Here is a 17,506-nt window from a genome sequence, read left to right as displayed (position 1 = left end):
TGCGCTTCATGTGCATGCATTACAAGTTTTTCCACTTCATATTTTGAATACAGTAATTTCCTGTATAATTTGCATGATTTATGAACTACCAGAAATATGGCTTAGAGTTGAACATGGCTCTTAAATTCCAAATGCCTCCATCATATTCTGATGAGCAAGGGTCTTTCTTTATAATTCCCCTCTAATATATATCGATGTAAAAAAAAAAAATCCAATACTACGAAAAGCGCAAGAATTTAAATAAGAAACGAGGTAGCCAGTATAACCTTTTTCCAGGCCATTTATGCTATGCTAACTAGTGTCGCATCAAATCATTGTTTTTGTGTTAAGTTTGCTCTCAGTTCTCTGTCTTCATTATCGTTAAAACTGTACAGACCATCTATTTTATGAACAGGTTTATTGCACCCTACTAAATCCTACCCTCGGAGCATTTAGGCTGCACTGCAACCGCTTTACAAATTAAAGAAGCAATAAAGTCAACATGCCCAAAGCCCAGACTCAGCCTGTGAGTCATTAATCATGAAGTACACCAAGTGTATTTTATCAATCGTCACTATAGGTGGTGCGGATAGCTCTGCCTGTAGGCGTAATTGGCCACGCATGCTATTCAGTCGCTGTCTTTATAAAGCCGTCACATTGCCCTAAATGGCTTTTTATGCCACAATAAAGACACAAGATGCATCGTAAGAGTGCTAATGGGAAGGATTCGTAAAGCCCTCTGTCTACTGAAAACACAAATGTCTTCAAAATTTGACATGCCACAGAGAAGAGTGATTTCAACCGACCTGCCAAACTTGGATGGTTAAAAAAAAAAAATCACCAAAGGTGTCAAATGAGGCTTCAAAAGTGTGAAAAATCAAGTAATCGTTCTACTATCATGTTGGACTTCTCTTACACTGTATTTTAATGGGGGGTGGGGGTGGGGGGTGACCTATGAACATCATTTCAAATGAGCTTAAGCTCAGCTCCATGAAATGTTTTGCGCTCAACTTGTTATCTAATGTTTGTATTTGGTGAAAACATTGGCAGCTCCAACTAAGCTTTCCGACCAGATGTTCCTCACAGTGTGAGACGGAAGGTCAGGTCAACCCGGGTTTTAATCGAAACAGTGATGCCCAGAGTACACACAGCATCTTATCTACAGACTCGCTACGTTTGTGAGGATTGCGTTTTAGCCACAAAATTGACATAACTCCATCAGAGGGTCTCACCGGAGCAATTAAAGCAGAGAACTTAGCCGCTGGGTGAATGTCTCTTACCTCCGGGGACTCCAGACAAGAACGAAACGTCACGTTCTATTTGATGATTTTGACTGACACACTTTGAAATGGGATCAACGTTGAGGGGCGTTGTTAGCCCCGGAGGCGCGAGTGACATTTAGGATGATGGCTTGTCACAGGAAGACATCAGCTTTGTGATTGGGGGACTAAATGCTCTCTCCCTTGGGTCAGTATAAGCACTGAACTAAAACAAAGAGTAGACACTCTTCTTCCACAAGAAAGTTTCCGTTACTTAGTTATCAGCAGGAGAACATGAGTCGGTTTCACCAAAAATCACCGGTTTATGACAAAAAAGGTTGAGAAAACAAACTTTTAGTGAAGAAAAACATGTCAGTTAGAACACAGTCTCGGACGCGGATAGTTTTTGCATTTGTGTCTCTCACTATAACACAACAAAAACAAGACTGCCATGGCAAAATAATTATTCATATAAAGATTTAAAAGAAAAAAACACAAAAAAATGCTCCTTTCTGCCATTTACTTCATGAACTGCACCATCCTTTTTCACCACTATGAAACACACTTTTCTTCGACTTTATATCATACATACTCAGTATGAGGTGCCCAAACATCTGACTTCCAACATGTTTGCATTTCTTTCCCTCTTAATCAACGTGACAAGCTGAGATTCACCTCCCAATCTTTATCTTCAACTCAAAAGCGGTGCTCGTCTCAAATCCGAAGCAATGCAACAACACCATCTACAGGGATATGTTAGTCTGAAAAACAGACTTGACGTATGCACATATCAGTGACAGTAAACGGTGGGATTATCCACCGCAGTGAATGAGTTAAATATCTTAAGAATAATATATTAATATTCTGTATATTAAGGGTGCCCAGATTGGTACGAATGTGTTTTGCCAGATAAACTTGGCTTACTCTGGCCACCCAATCGGAGGACGGAAAAATGCTGACTATACATTGGCTGAACAGCTAACTGGCCCTCTGAGGGAAAACAGTTGTTGCAGTTACATGGGCCAGCACGACTGACTCTGAAGGTCCTTGACAGAGTAGACTGACCTGGCATCACTTAGAGACTGGAATGTGATTGGATAGAAAATAAAAAAAAACACCCACATACTGGAAACTGGCCCATACTGTATGTCCACCATTTTTTTACATGGCAGATTTCTATTCTCCATGTCGCAGAGGCTCAATATAAAAAGTACCTGACGGCAACTGAGCTGCCTTTTTTTTTTTTTTTTTTGAAATAGCAACACAAGTATTTGCCCTCATCAAACACAACCATGAGGATATAAATAAACTGCATTGGCCTGGAGGTGCACGAGTGTTGAATGAAGCATGAAATCCTGCATTGTCACATTACAGCTCAGTGTGGGGGGGGGAAAGTAAAGGCGCCTTCCTCAACTGCTTAGTTCATCATGCTTTATTTTCCTCGCACCTTCGCTTCACTCGCCGATGTGTACTCCCCCATCTGCCCATGTCTGACTCGCCCTCCTTCGATTGGTACTTTTCAGCGAGAAAACACCATTTGCGCCATGGGGCCGCGTGTCACAGATGGGACGAATTGTGAAGGCACGTGTCGAGAAGCCATGCGCCGAGATGGCAGATATTGTCACCGAGGCGTTTGGTCTCTGAGGGTATTTTCGAGGAGTATCTTATGGGGTTCACACATGTCGGTTATTCCATACGCCACCTTAGCATCATGCCAGACTTGCTTTCCCTGAAACAAATCTCCATCAACTCTCTCGAGCTTAAAGCACACCTCCTCCCTCTCTCTCTCTCTCTCTCTCTCTCTTTCTCTCTCTCTCCCTCTTTCTCTCTGGCGTGTGACACCACCGAGCAAAACGCCGCAGTTGTCCCAGTCAGACTCTCTCCATCTCGCGCTTCACGAAGCTCGCCGCACACTGCTCCTCGCCTCTCCTCGCAGTCTCTGTCCTCCTCTCCCCTCAAGTGAGCTACCATGCGTCTTAGTTTCTCCTCCTCTTTCTCACTGCTCGTCTGCCAACATTTCAGGGTCCTTTCATCATCGAGACCAGCGCTCTCGCATCCACGCCGGCATCGCTAAAAAACCCCTTCCAGAGGACTTCTGGGTCAGGACGCAGCTGGTTGTCGGGTCTGAGGAGACTTCAAAGGTGGACACTCATCAGTCAGCAATTTGGTCCAAGACCCATTAGTGACAACTCAACTGCGTGTAAGGACACTTTTAAATGAAGATTTTGGACTTGTGTTATGGTGATGCAATGATCTGCTTTTGTCCGTGGAAGGATGTTTTAAGTTTTCCAGCAGCAGAGCTTGTTGCTGCGTTTTCAGTCGATGTGCAAGTGTGGCTGGGCAGTGTCACTCTATTTGTGTTGTGATTGACAGAAATAGAAGGAGGACCCCATTGATCTACTTTTATTGTAATCTAACTTTTCCGGGATAAACAAAAACAAACAAGCTGTCAGGTGTGTTTCCAAATTTTTAAAAGACAAGAAGCAAAACCTCTGAGGGTGACACCGCAAGTCGAGCAATTCTGAGCTCAGGGACTGCACCGCGTGACCTGCATGATTTGACTGCATGATTTGACTTGAAGATCATGCCTTTTATGACTTAAAATTATTTTTTTGTTATTACCGGCAGTCAAAAGGGGCCCGAGAGAATGACAAGGCTGCAAGACTGCTTAGATACCGCTTACTTGTCGATTTTGACAATGACACCAACCTTCCCGCGGAATATTTCCGATTTGATCTTGTGGAGGGAAAGGAATGTGCGATCATTCGCTGGAGTTGTCTTGATGATGTTGAGCAAGTCAAACCTATTTATGTCATATCTTGAAGGATGTCATTGTGTTGGAGTCTAAACGTGGACCCAAGTGCGGGGAAACAACGAGGCAAGGCCGGGAAGCAGGAGTAATCTCCCAAAAATGACTTGAAAAGAACAATAAAAAAAAAGGCATGCAAGATGAAGGGAATATCAACGCATTAAATCAGTGGTTCTAAACCCGGGTTCGATCGAACCCCAGGGGTTCGGTGAATCGGTCTCAGGGGTTCGACGGAGCATCTGCCATTGAGGTTAAGACACACCTGACTCAAGATGTCAATTAATTATGACACGCCCGTCTGGCCATTACTGGCTGCAGATGATCACATGACATTGCTTGTCCAATCAGTGCTGTGGGAAATTTAGTTCGCTCAGTAGTCAAAGTGTGACCGTCGTGATAGTACGTCATGCATAGGTCATTTTGTGCTGTTTTGTCCAGGGAAATCAAGACAACAAGTATTATAAAAAATGATGAGATTTATTTGAGAAAAAGCGTGGAGGGACACCGTTGACAGATCTGTCAAGGGAGTCCTTCTACTCGTCCGCGTCTTGCGCTCTCATTTTATCTTGTTGGGAGGTGGTGAAGGTCAGCGCAATCAGCATTTTGAGCAGCTACACAGAGTACAGACTAGTGCATGTGCAGCTAACTTTGCGTATCCGCAAAATAACTGGTCAGCATTCAAAGGTATGGTCAGCATTCAATAGTACGAACAGTTACCTCCATTTAGCACTGTTGTTATATGTCAAATTCCCATTACAGTGCACAATTAAAAAATATATATACTTAAGTCTACAAATTGTATTTACTTTTTTTAGTTTTTAATAAATGTGTTTTTTATGTGTTGAATTCATAAAAAAAAAATCATATTTTTATTTTTCGCTAATGAAGGGTTCGATGAATGTGCATATGAACTGGTTGGGTTCAGTACCTCTAAGAAGGTTAAGAACCATTGCACTAAATTGCACTGCACAAGTTAAAGATAAAAAAAAAAGGAAATGCGGATGACAACAACAGAAACAACTGACTGACAAAAAAAAGAGAACTTCATACCAGATAAATGACAAGACAACGAGCCGAGGTGCACGAAGCCAAGACACGAGTCGCAGAAGGGAATTGATTGGTAGACACAAGAGACCGGACTGACGAGAAGAGATGAAAACAAAACCTAACAAGCATGACGAGACAACAAAATGGACACACGGAAAACATAACAAAGCAAGATACAAATGTAAATCCAATGCCGATAGCCAGCGCTCTGAATTTGAACAAAAAAAAACAAAAAAATCAAAAATCCGAATAGACTAATAAGAAATCAGCAGGAGACGGTGTTTTAATTTGGAGAGAGAATGCAGTCATTATTAATAGACGTGTGGAGACTACACTTAGGCAAAAAAAAAAGATCTCATTCCTTTCTTCTCCATCTTTTCTCACCTTTTCAGGTCGTCATCCTTTGGCAGGAACGCTTTCTTAAGACCTCACACACCAGACAGGACGGCATGGCTGTGACATCAATTTGAGTTCTCCCCGCCCCGCAAGAATGACACTCATGCTCCTTTATTCGTGCCTGTGACCTCCATATGAGATTCCGCAACCGTGCGCGGAGCTGGCCCGGGCTTTCGGCTTCACGTCGTGATCAAAAGGAGGCGCTACCTCAGTCTCGGAGCGGCTCCAGCGGCTGCGGCGTTTGTTTGTGCCCACAGCCATGCAGGTGTCTTTCGCGTGCACGGACCATGGGCTGAAGGCCCCGCGCAACGGCGAGCACAGTAAACAAAACACCACCAGCCCCAATACCACCAGCCAGGCTCGGGCCCGCTTTCGCACCGTGGCCCTGATAGCTCGCAGCCTGGGTTCCTTCACCCATCGCTACCACCACAACCTCAAGGAGTCTACCGCCAAGCTCACCGGCATGAAATACCGGTAAGTTTGTTTCAATGTCTTTCCTGTTCCATTCTGGCATGGTGGGGGAAGAGAAAATGAGATGATTGCTGGAGGCCTGATTGTGAAGATGTAGATGAGCGGTAACAGGCGTTCAGTGGGAGGATGTGGGTGAGTGCCCACGTTGTCCGAGGAACGAGAAGAGGACGATCTTTTGGCAGATTGGAATGATTATTCATCACGTGAATGTGAACTCGCTGAACGACATTGCAGAACTGCATTGTGATTTCCAAACAACTGTGCTGTGAGGGCTCGTCAGGTGTGCCCGTGGGAAATTATAGAATTCCACGTGATTGGTTCGAAAATGCACTTTCGGGTGTTTGGTGAATGGAACAAACAATTGCACAATTGCAAAATAGGAAGAGGAACAAGGAGCCGCTGTAGGCTAACGCTGAGACAAATAACACAGATGTTATTTTCAGGTTTAATGACCATAATTTATTTGCTTTATGGAGAGGTTCTCCAACTTTTTGGATCCTTTTACCAATGAATACATTGTAACGTAATGCCAGTGAAACATAACTAAAATTGTGATTAAAACGTTGACTCTTTTTGAGAAGAAAAAATCCAATTAATATCACAACTGTATGTATTTTAAAGCAAAAAATTAAGAAAAAAATCACAACTTTTACAAGAATTAAGATGTAATATTGTCAGGAGAAAAAGTTGAAACAAATGTTTATACAAGATAATGTGGATAATTTGTCTCTGTCTGTCTCTCTCTCTCTCACCAACTAGCAGGCAAGTTTGTGAGATAGCTTACTAGCTTTCTAGCTAGCTGTATCTTTCTCTCGTATCTTCTAATATGATGCATTTTATTCTGCAAAACAGGCCAAAAAATAGAGGTTTTGTTCATGATCAAATTAATATGATGTTGAAACAACCTAATTTATGCAGGCATGTAAAATTTTAGTCATGTTTAGTTGTTCCAAAGCTAAATTGGGGGGATTACTTAGTCTAATTGTGTGTTTTTTTTTTCTGCACACGGGTCCACATAGCTAGCTATGTACTTTTAAAAGTGTTCAGAAATAATTTTGCGATCGCCAAGCTAATTTTTGCGGCACCCCAGCGTGCTGTAAATGCACATTTAAAAAATCTTATCACCAGAAAGTGAGGTTTGTTCACAAAGAGGTACTAATTTGCTTGGCAAGCCCTCAACTGAGCAGATGATTTACGTAATAATATAGTGGTAAGTGTAATAGAGCCATGCGGTAGAGCCCTCCATGTGCGCCCGAGTGGGAGTTGTAAAGAGGCTGAGCCGAGTAAACAACACTCTCTTATCTCAATGAGTGGGCTCTCAGCTTGGAACATGGGGTGGCTTCCAACTTTTAACACCGTTTTCGGGCCTCAGGACCCAATAAGAGGATGGGGCTTGTAGTTAGACAGACACAATGACCAAAATGACAAAAGGAGAGAGTCAGAAAAAAGAAAAGTGGGAAACTTAAGTAAGCTGATAGAACGTATGAAGACCAGTGGCGGCGGTTTTTGACGAATTTTGCTAGAGGGGGCGCAGGCTGGGGACAGGTGTTTTGTAAGAGGCGTATTTGTCCATTTGGCAGGCAGGACTTTTTATGGTAGCCTAAATTGCTGTGGGTTACAATTCTGCCCCACTGTCGCGCGGTGTTCCACAGGCTTCTATTTGGGGACCCCTGATGTTTTCATTCGATTTGCTGCTCATGGATTTCACCTTAAGAAAGCATGGTATATTTCCTGTCACAATTTTATATTGGGGGCGGGCCGTGCTGGAGCCTATCCCAGCTGTCTTTGGGCAGTAGGTGGGGGACACCCTGAACTGGTTGCCAGCCAATTGCAGGGCACACAACAGAACTTAGAAACAGCAATCCACGCCTTTGTTATAAGTTTATCTTGGATTTTTAGTGGAAGTCTTTGCTGGATGTGAATGTACACATGCACTTCTGGCTCATGTTTGCAAAACCAAATCATATGCAAGCCATTTATTTGTAAAAGCCAATGTAAAATGTGTTTGAAACAATTTCAAAATGTTGTGATCATGGTTGGTTGTGTATTTACAGTTCAAACTTTTAATATCAAACAGTCCAGTTTACAATAAGGGCATGCTAATATTTAACGTGTTTAGTTTATAACAACCATATCATATGTCTATTATAAACTCCTAAATCGAGTGCCTTGAGAACCTCTTCCTCCTCACTGAAAAAGAAAAACAGGTTGACCGCTTCCGAGACCGTTTTATTTTTTTTCCTGGCAGATGCGCCTGTGAGTGCTTTTTGGGAACTGTTGGCACTGACACGCTGCCTTCCATAGATGAGCCAGTAATGTATTTGCACTGGATGTGCGAGACACAGCGGGAGCATCCGAAGGCGTAGGAAGTCGAAGCAAAAGAAGATGCCGAGCATAAACTAATAATACAACCACCTGCAGTGTTTTTTAGTTGTCATGGCGATCCCAAAATAGGGCATCTCCAACTGCAGGGTCCCTCACGAGCAACCTTCGGTGGCAGTTTGACCTTTGCTTACTCATGGGAGAATACACGCAGCTAAAACTGGCCCAAATGTGACGTAGCAGAGGAGGATGCTGTTGTTAGATTGAAAACTCTCTGGTTTATTTCCATTTTCTTGTTGTGTGAACTGAGTAGCGCCCGATGAATATGGATTTTTTTGAGGTGGGGAGGGTGGTTCAGATGCAGATTTATTCATGAGAAAAGACTGGTAGCTCAAATAGCAGGGTGTCAGCTGTAAATATATTGTTTTAAAATTAATCTTGTTGGTTCTTGGCATAATACATTTCATTAATGAACTTATAAGGACATTCATGCTTGTTATATAACGTATCCCCGCGATAAGCAATCGTTCACTGTAATGGGTCCCATTCCTTTTTTGCTCTTAAAGGCATCAACCGAATACAAAGTACGGGACTGCTGTCAAAGCCGTCTGCCATCACTCACTGTTTGTATTTGATTTTAATAATGTTGACAAATGGATATGCGCATATATGCCCCGCTGTCGCTTGGCTGCATGCATGCTTGCGCACGGACAGAGCCCATCATGTGGCTTTTCGCTCCGGTGCACAGTTTCACTGAGCGAGTTCAGACAAAACTGTTCTGTTTGATTGTCTGTTTGGCCGTTTCTGCCAGATGGCGCTATTTCTGTTTTTAATGTCTCATTCTTATCAATATGTAATACAGGGCAGAGATTCAGTTGTGAATTTAATGTCTATTAAAGAAGCTTTTTTTCAGAAAGCTTTGACAGCAATAAAACTTCTCCATAAAACTCAGAGCTACTAAAGTGTTTAGAATTGATCATATAATGAATTTAAACTGTAAGTATACCACCAACCATGATCACAAAACAGTTATTTCAAACACATTTGATTTCCTTAAAAATAAATGGCTTGCGTGTGATTTGATTTTGAAGAAAAAAAAAAAAAAAAGCATCAGAAGTGCATGTGTACATTCCCACCCGGCAAAGGCTCTCGATGACTTGCCATTAACGACCCAGGCTAAACTTATCTCCGCCGTGACATAAAAAGCTCATCCCTCAGTCGAGCTGTATCACTTTCGCATACTTCCTAGACACCAATTACTATTTTTCAATTAGCCAGGTCTTTGGTGCCATCTTGTGGCATCTTAGAGCATTATGGAAAGGGCACCAAAAAAAAAACAATACAAATTGGTGAGTCTTTCAGTGAATAACAGAGGATAGGTTGCACAAGAGAAAAAAAAATCCTTCAGATGATGATGTTACTGCGAAAGTACTTTCTGCCACTGTAAAAAAAAAAGAAAAAAATGTAAAGTGGTGTTAGAACACTGAGCGCTTGAGCTCTGATCATGCGAGCCTCAAGCAAACAAGTTCCCCCTAATACAGAGCAGTCCTTGCTTTCTCAAAAACCTTTCACACACTTTGCGTTCTAATTGCAACATCGGTTGTTTTATGCAAGCATGCAGAATGGCTTTCCAGTTCAGTCAACTGGGTCTTGCTTTTTTCGCAAACAGACTGTAATTACAAAGATAATTGGAAAGCATGGCGAAGATACGAAACGCAGCTGCGGATGCCCTGAGAATATAATGACTTGCAATTGTGCAAGCAGGCTTTGTTGCTAGGAATTATCTCATCTATCGATCTGTCCGTTTATCCATCCGTAGTTTACTTTTTAAGTTTTGTTTTGAAACCACACGTTGGGAGATCTTCTGACATACTTTCTGTGTGATCGCTTTCCAGTTCAGTGTATGTATTGTATTTATTGTATTTATTGAATATGCATATTTTTTTGTAAGGCAAGACCTCCCACTGAAAGTCACAACACAGTGAATCAAGCACTTCAGATCTGCCCACACGTTCTTCAAAAAAGGATCATCCCACAGGACACCAGCTCTGAAATACAGCGACTCAATGTGGGGAGATTTGTAGTGAAATGGCTGATGTGAACATGAATAGGGAAATTAGGTATTAAAGGGGGCGGCACGGTAGTCGACTGGTTAGCACGTCGGCCTCACACTGCAGAGGTGCAGCGTTCGATTTCGGCTCCGGCCTTCCTGTGTGGAGTTTACATGCTCTCCCGTTGCCTACGTGGGTTTTCTCCGGGTACTCCGGTTTCCTCCCACATTCCAAAAACATGTGTGGGAGGTGAATGGAACACTCTAAAATTGTCCCAAGGTGTAAGTGTGAGTGCAGATGGTTGTTCGTCTCTGTGTGTGCCCTGTGATTGGCTGGCAACCGGTTCAGGGTGTCCCCAGCCTACGGCCCAAAGACAGCTGGGTTAGGCTCCAGCAGGCCCCGTGACCCTCGTGAGGATAAGCGGATCAGACAGTGGATGGAAGGTATTAAAGGACTTTCAATAGCATTCAAAGATAAAGCAGTTTTGGAACCGAATACAAAGAATGCTGTCACATTTCTACACGCTCACGCTCACGGCAAGCATGCGCACTGTGTAGGAGCCTCTGGGGAGCAGCCTGTCATTCTCTGTTTGCCGTTCTTTGTCATATAGAATGTTTTTTTGCGTAGAGGGCGTGTGATGTGCTTCGACTTGAGGCTCGGATTTGCAGCCCTATTAGTCTGTTGCTTGCGTCTGCCCCGGTCCCTTTTTCTCCCGAGTAATTTGTTTCCCCCTTGTCATTTTTTTTTTTTTTTTGTCTATTCATTTGAAATCGCTCAATTTCCCAACGCCATTTTATATGTTGCGATTGGAGAGATGTTTCTCCCTACTTGTTTTCATGAGCATAGTGTGGTGGCCATTAGGGAAGCGAGCAGGAACTGAAGAGGCGGGTGTTGGCGAATCCTTTTCTGGCCATCAGTGTCGACTTGTGTGGGTTTGTTTTGTCTACAACAACCCCCCCCCCCTCCCCGCCCCACGGGGGACATAAGGAGTTTTATCTGTTTACTTGACGAAAGAGTTCAATGTCAAATATTGATTTGAGCCATGCGGATAAGGAAAACTGATGACAAAAACGATAAGAAAGGCCTTGGTGTGACCATATCACACCTCACTAGGCTAATTTCTCTGAAGATTTAAGGACAATATCATAGCCAGATGTTGATTTATTAGTTGGATATCGATGTTGGAATAGAATCATGTCGTAATGGAATCTCCATACTGGATAGCGGCTGGCTGGCGAGATGCTCATAAGCGGTGACAGGTTTTGTGTGAGTGGGCGTCTTCATGTGACTCATTTGTCATCTTTCTTCAAGGCTTCTTTGGGGCGCCATCCAACCACGAGGGACGGAGGCGAAGTCATTGGCTTGCAAAGTTGTTGATGTCTTAAGTTTGCTCAGTCAAGTTTGTCCTTCACACTGACTCTTCAACTGTCCGTTGTTTACATGATGTGTTTTATCAGTCTGCAGCTTTACACACTGTCAGCCTCGGGCTTCTTTGGCATTGCGTTAGGTCTCAACAATTTCCACTTCTAAATATTTGACTTAGTCAGCGCATCTTGAGAACCAAACAAAATGTTCACAACATGTTATGATCAGGTGAAAATGTGATCAGTGACCTGGAGTCTGTCTTTCTAAAACTTAATCATCAAATGAGAAACCCGAGAGGGGAATATTGAACTTGGAACTGAATTTTTGCAGCCGTATTGAATTAATAATTTATTCATTGTTCATTTTGTAATTAAAAATGTCATTTTTAGAAGGATGTATACACTTTTGTGTTATGTATGATCAGTAAAAAAAAAAAAAAAATCACTAAGCATATGTCTGTACCAATAGTGTACATCTGTACTCATACTTTGAAAAATGCTCCGATATGATGACTCCGATACCACTATCCCAGTGTGACGTATTGGAGCCACGTCAGCCAGTGAAGCCAACACTGAAACTCAGGCTCGCACCCAAAGTCCGCATCCGCTATTTGTTTACTTTTTTAATCAGCATCCCGAATCAACTCAAATTACTAATTGCCCTTTTGCTCATAGTCCAAAAATCCTAAAAAAAAATCCTAAAAATCCAATTTAATTATTATGATGAATGCAATGCACACAAGCCTCATCTCCACTTTTTTGAAAACATATCCGAGTGTAAGAAGATAGTATGTGTCTGACGCAGTAAAGCAGCCATGTCAACCTACAGGAACGTTTTCCTTTATAACTTTAAAGAACTTCTCTTAATCTTCCCTCACCGTACACTAGTCAAAGGCAGAACCCAGTGTGTTTTTTGTTTTCGCTCACAATAAAGTTTTAAATCCATCTGTGTTTGGTTATATCATCTGGCTAGCACGCAGATAATTTGGGAGGGTTCATCTCTCCGGTCCAGCATTGAAGTTTGTAAACTCCTTTCATCAGAGGCCATCGGCAAAGGAATGATGTTTTGATATACTGACGAGATAGGCTTTTGTGACTGATTGCTTAAGGGTTTAATTTAATGCTCATTAGCCGGATAAGCTTTCCATACACGCCAAAACAATTCCGGATGTCAGTATCAAAGAATCTGCTTCACACTACATGCGCGTTGCCATTCAAACATTCCTGTGGCACTCATACACACTACATTATGCTATGATTCGTTCTCACTCAAATCTGAAAAATGTCATTCTTTTTTTTTTTAAACGGCCAATTTGCATCGCACTTCAAGTCACCGCCGATTCGTGCACAGCCCTAATAAACACAGATGATAACATTTTTAGACAACAGCAGATTATGCTTCACAAAATGGATAATAAATTCCGCTCTAGCAAACATGGAGTTTCTCAAGGCCCGTCGCTCATTTCATGCTGCTTGGCTCCGTGCTGCTCACCTCCAGCCGAGTCAGCCAAGCTCCCGTCACAAAGCTTGCCCGGCTTTCGTGACCCTGCTCCGCCCCGCAGGCTACCTGGTTGGACCTGCCAGTCGTATTTTTATGTAATCTCAAAAGATTAAGCCATGCGTGTCGAAATACACACGAACCTCTACAATGAGAGTGCAAATGGTATCAGTGGTTCCTGTGATTGCTTCGCTGTTTCTTGTATAACTGTGCCATCTCTACAGCTAACACATTATACACTCATAAAACAAATACCTGCCCTCACTTTTTTGAAACAGTCCAGAGTAAAGAGAAATAAGCAATGTTATATGAACTTGACTTTCTCGATTTTTGCCTCAGTGACTTGGAATTTATAATTTTTTAACTCGTGACTTCCTCATACCTCTTAATTGTTCACAAACTCACCAGCCACAACATTAAAAATGATCATACAGGTGAGAATTTAATGCGATCCAATAGCGAGTGTATTTCAAGTTTGTATTTGACAAAAACAACACCGAGAGTGTTTTGATTTGCAAGCACGGCCACGGCACAAATTCAACTTGGAAGTCAAAGCACCGCTGCAGCCACAACATTAAAAATGATCATACAGGTGAGAATTTAATGCGATCCAATAGCGAGTGTATTTCAAGTTTGTATTTGACAAAACAACACCGAGAGATACAAGTGTTTTGATTTGCAAGCACGGCCACGGTACAAATTCAACTTGGAAGTCAAAGCACCGCTGAAAATTCTGATGACACGAACTAATCTGTAAAACACAGATGCTCGACAACTTCTGTTGAATGCAACAAATAGCACCAGCAGCCTTAAACACAAGTGACATTAGTCATATTCTGTTTCCCTCTACAGGAATCTTGGGAAATCCGGGTTGCGTGTCTCCTGTCTGGGCCTCGGTGAGTACATTTAATTAGCATTAGAGAGCACATCTAATGATTTCACAAGCAGTCAAGTGCAAACTTGACTTGAGGGAGAATGAGGTGCAGGCACAGAAGGATGTTTTTTTTTTTTTTCATTCTTGTTACATCGTGTCATCGCATGCATCATTCATACGCGTTGAATGTGAGACAATGCAAATCTGTTTTCAAGGTGTGAATAATTCCTCGTGAATTTTTTACCACAATCATCGCTCATTAAACATTTATTCATTTTAGTACGAGGTTTGCGTGTGGGTGCGCATACTCGCCGTATATTAATGTCTGTGTATGCTCTGCGCTGCAGCATGCGTGTGCCAAGTCGCCTGCAGGACATGGTGTCTGTGGAGGCACCAAAAAAAAATGCAGCAAATCAATGAAAGGATACGATGTTTTACAGAGCCGCAAGGCCCTGAGGCATATTTTTTCTGACCGAAATTCCGTGAATGAGATTGGTAGTCATATGTGCAGTGATATTTAAAGTCATGTGGCCCCAGCACACAAAAAAGGGAGCTCTTTTATACAGTGCGGTACATACAGGGTGTTCCAAAAAATGTGACACAACTTGAAATATGATATCTTAGTACCGTATTTTTCGCACTATAAGGCGCACCTAAAATAATTCAATATTCTCAAAAGCTGACAGTGCGCTTTATATATGATCAATATTTTGATTTCTTGGATGTCGTATTTTAAATGTTCTGTAAAGCGCTTTGTTACACCCGCAGCGGTTGTGAAAGTGCTATATCCGTAAAGCTGTATTGTATTGTATTTCTTTTAGCATAGCTCCATCTAGTGGACGCATAACGCAACCTCAGCCATTATTGTACTGTAGCTTCTATTCTAAGCGCCTTATAATGCGGTGCGCGCTCTATATAAAAAAACGTTTTAAAATAGGCCATTCGTTGAAGGTGTGACTTATACTCTGAAGCGCCTTATAGTGCAGAAAATATGGTAACTTAATTTCCTAGGGCAGGCAAACAAAAATGTAATGGGCTTCATGTTGAAAAATAAAAAGATTTCAAGTGACCCAACTAATACGGTAAGTTTTTTTGATACCCGAGTGGTGGCTCTGGTAGTTTTTTTTTGTTTTTTTTTCAGTCAATGACTTCATTTCCGAGTGTGTTCCACACCCACCACAGCTCCAGAAGTCGTATGTCGGATCATAACTTAAAAATCATTATGTGTGTTAATAAAACGTTCAATTACTCTCTAATTATCGTTGTAAATACTAGCGCTTTATACCCGGCAATTTCATAGCAAGGGAAAAAGCTGTAGAATTATGCAAACGTAATCCTCTGTAACATAATATAATGCATGTCGAAAGATTCTATTCATCATTAGCATCATACACAAAACATATACTGTACATAGCAATGAATAATTTCCCTTCTGAGGATAAAAGGAGCGAGCCTCAAAGCCAGCATCTGGTTAATTTTCTCTGGGGTTTTTTTTTCCCTTAGTCAAGTCTAAAAATAAAATTGACATTCTAAGACATGGTGTAAAGCTCCCGGGATTAAACATTTAGCTGCCCATAGTTTTAGCATTCCAAACGTTTTGACATTGATGTTTGGCTCAACAGGCACGTGGGTGACATTTGGCGGTCAGATCTCGGATGAGGTAAGACATCATGTCAAGTTCCATCCCTCAGCAATTACAAGCCACCAGCAGATGTTCTCAACTCATTCATTAATGTCACTGAACTGTAGCGACTGAGCTCTTGTGACACCCAATTAAATGCCCAACATTTGGCGCATTTGGAAAATGGATTCGTAGAGAAGACACCAAGGGAGGAATTAACCGAAAAGACTGTAGAATGCTTATTCCTCTTGTGAACCTTGATGGATGGATGGATAGATAGTACTCGGACTCCACTTTTCAAATTGGTTTTAATTCATTGACGGGAAGCATTTGACCTGGAGACAACTCATCTGATCGCCATTTGAAAAAAATCTGAATTAAGCACCAATAAAGAATGCCATCATATTGAATTTAGCGAATCGATGTGTGGCTCCGATTAGCTGAAGGCCAAAATAGACTTTGACTCAGCTCGCGGCCTGCTGCCGTGACGGTGAAGTTCAAATTCTTGAGGGAATTTCAAGGCCCGTGTTTTTGAAGCTTGTAGCCGAGCGGGCGGTTGCGTGATGTGACGTGTGATGAATAGTGCATTGAAGTTCACAATGGGAACCATTCCTTGTGTGTGTCAGGTGGCCGAGCAGCTGATGACTATTGCGTACGAGAGCGGGGTCAACCTGTTTGACACGGCAGAAGTGTACTCGGGCGGGAAGTGAGTGATTGTCTCTTATTTTGTTTGTTTGTTTGTTTGTTTGTTTTTTTTAGAAGGTTTAGCGATAAACCAGATTTTATTCATTTCAAAAAGCAGCAAGCGCCTTGTGTAATGTATTCCCCATATTGGGGCTACATCGTAGGGGTTTTTTTTTTTCTGACTTTGATAGCCTCTGTAAATAATGAGCAGGAATAATATTGTGATTTTTGCCGGTAAAATGGTTGTGCTGTTGATGATAATAGTCGCGCACTCAAAGATACGGCTTAGATGGAATCATCATTTATATCTCTTGTGCCCCGTGGTGGTTTTGTTTGTTTACAGAGCGGAGATAATCCTGGGAAACATCATCAGGAAAAAGTGCTGGAGGTACCGTATATGCCGCTTACACATTCCCAATACACTTCGGAAGCTAACATCTGTTAAGCATGAAATTAATCAAACATCTAAAGGGTTGTTTACATGCAATCTGGCCTTTGTTTGACACAGCAACAGAAACTGGGTCGGGGGTGGGGGTGTAACTCCTCCTTAACCGTACTTACACAATCGTTAAATTTTACACCAGATACTTAATCAAACCTGGAATACATAAATATATTTTTTGGGGCACATGATTGCCGCAACACGTTGGCAACAATAACTTTGCAACGCACTCCCCCCTCTACAACCTAAACCCGCTCGTCGATTATTTTTCGGCAAGTGACGGCCACCCTCGACGACTATTCTCATGCTGAAATTACTTACGGGCATACCCGTGCATCGTGCCTTATGCTTGTCGTAGGCTACATTTGGAGTTATCGACTGATGATGGTTCTGAATGTGTGCACATACAGGAGGGGACATGGCAGAACCCAAATTTAAGAGAATAACTTGAAAATCAAATGGTCACATGCTTTTCAAATGTGTCTTCCCTTAGGCGATCCAGTCTGGTGATCACCACAAAACTCTACTGGGGAGGAAAGTAAGTGTGTCTGTGAATGTGTGTGTAAGAGGGGCATGAACAGAACATTCAGTGCAAGCAAAACAAGCATGACGAAGAATTGTTTTTGTTTTTTTTTTGTTTTGTTTTTTTGTTTTAACCAACAGGCAACTCACTCTTTGGTTCCGTCATT

General features: G+C 42.1%; 1 protein-coding gene across 4 annotated transcripts in view; it reads left to right on the top strand.

The window, feature by feature from the left end:
* Window positions 1-17,506, top strand: part of kcnab1b (potassium voltage-gated channel subfamily A regulatory beta subunit 1b) — a 30,326-nt gene that overhangs the window by 2,689 nt on the left and 10,131 nt on the right. Inside the window, exons 1-8 of one of the 4 annotated variants that reach the window (XM_019877912.1) lie at window positions 3,042-3,197; window positions 3,261-3,438; window positions 5,487-5,964; window positions 14,049-14,092; window positions 15,693-15,730; window positions 16,318-16,397; window positions 16,719-16,763; window positions 17,311-17,355. In XM_019877912.1, the coding sequence (XP_019733471.1) occupies window positions 5,750-5,964; window positions 14,049-14,092; window positions 15,693-15,730; window positions 16,318-16,397; window positions 16,719-16,763; window positions 17,311-17,355 (467 nt within the window). In that variant the 5' untranslated portion in view covers window positions 3,042-3,197; window positions 3,261-3,438; window positions 5,487-5,749. Of the gene's footprint in view, window positions 1-3,041; window positions 3,439-5,486; window positions 5,965-14,048; window positions 14,093-15,692; window positions 15,731-16,317; window positions 16,398-16,718; window positions 16,764-17,310; window positions 17,356-17,506 lie in introns of those variants that run through there. The other 3 variants (XM_019877913.1, XM_019877914.1, XM_019877911.1) reach the window with 3 other exon arrangements.

This window comes from Hippocampus comes, unplaced genomic scaffold (genome assembly GCF_001891065.2).
Source record: "Hippocampus comes isolate QL1 unplaced genomic scaffold, H_comes_QL1_v1.1 scaffold317, whole genome shotgun sequence".
In the NCBI taxonomy this organism is placed as follows: domain Eukaryota; kingdom Metazoa; phylum Chordata; class Actinopteri; order Syngnathiformes; family Syngnathidae; genus Hippocampus; species Hippocampus comes.
This window is presented reverse-complemented; position numbering and strand designations above follow the sequence as displayed.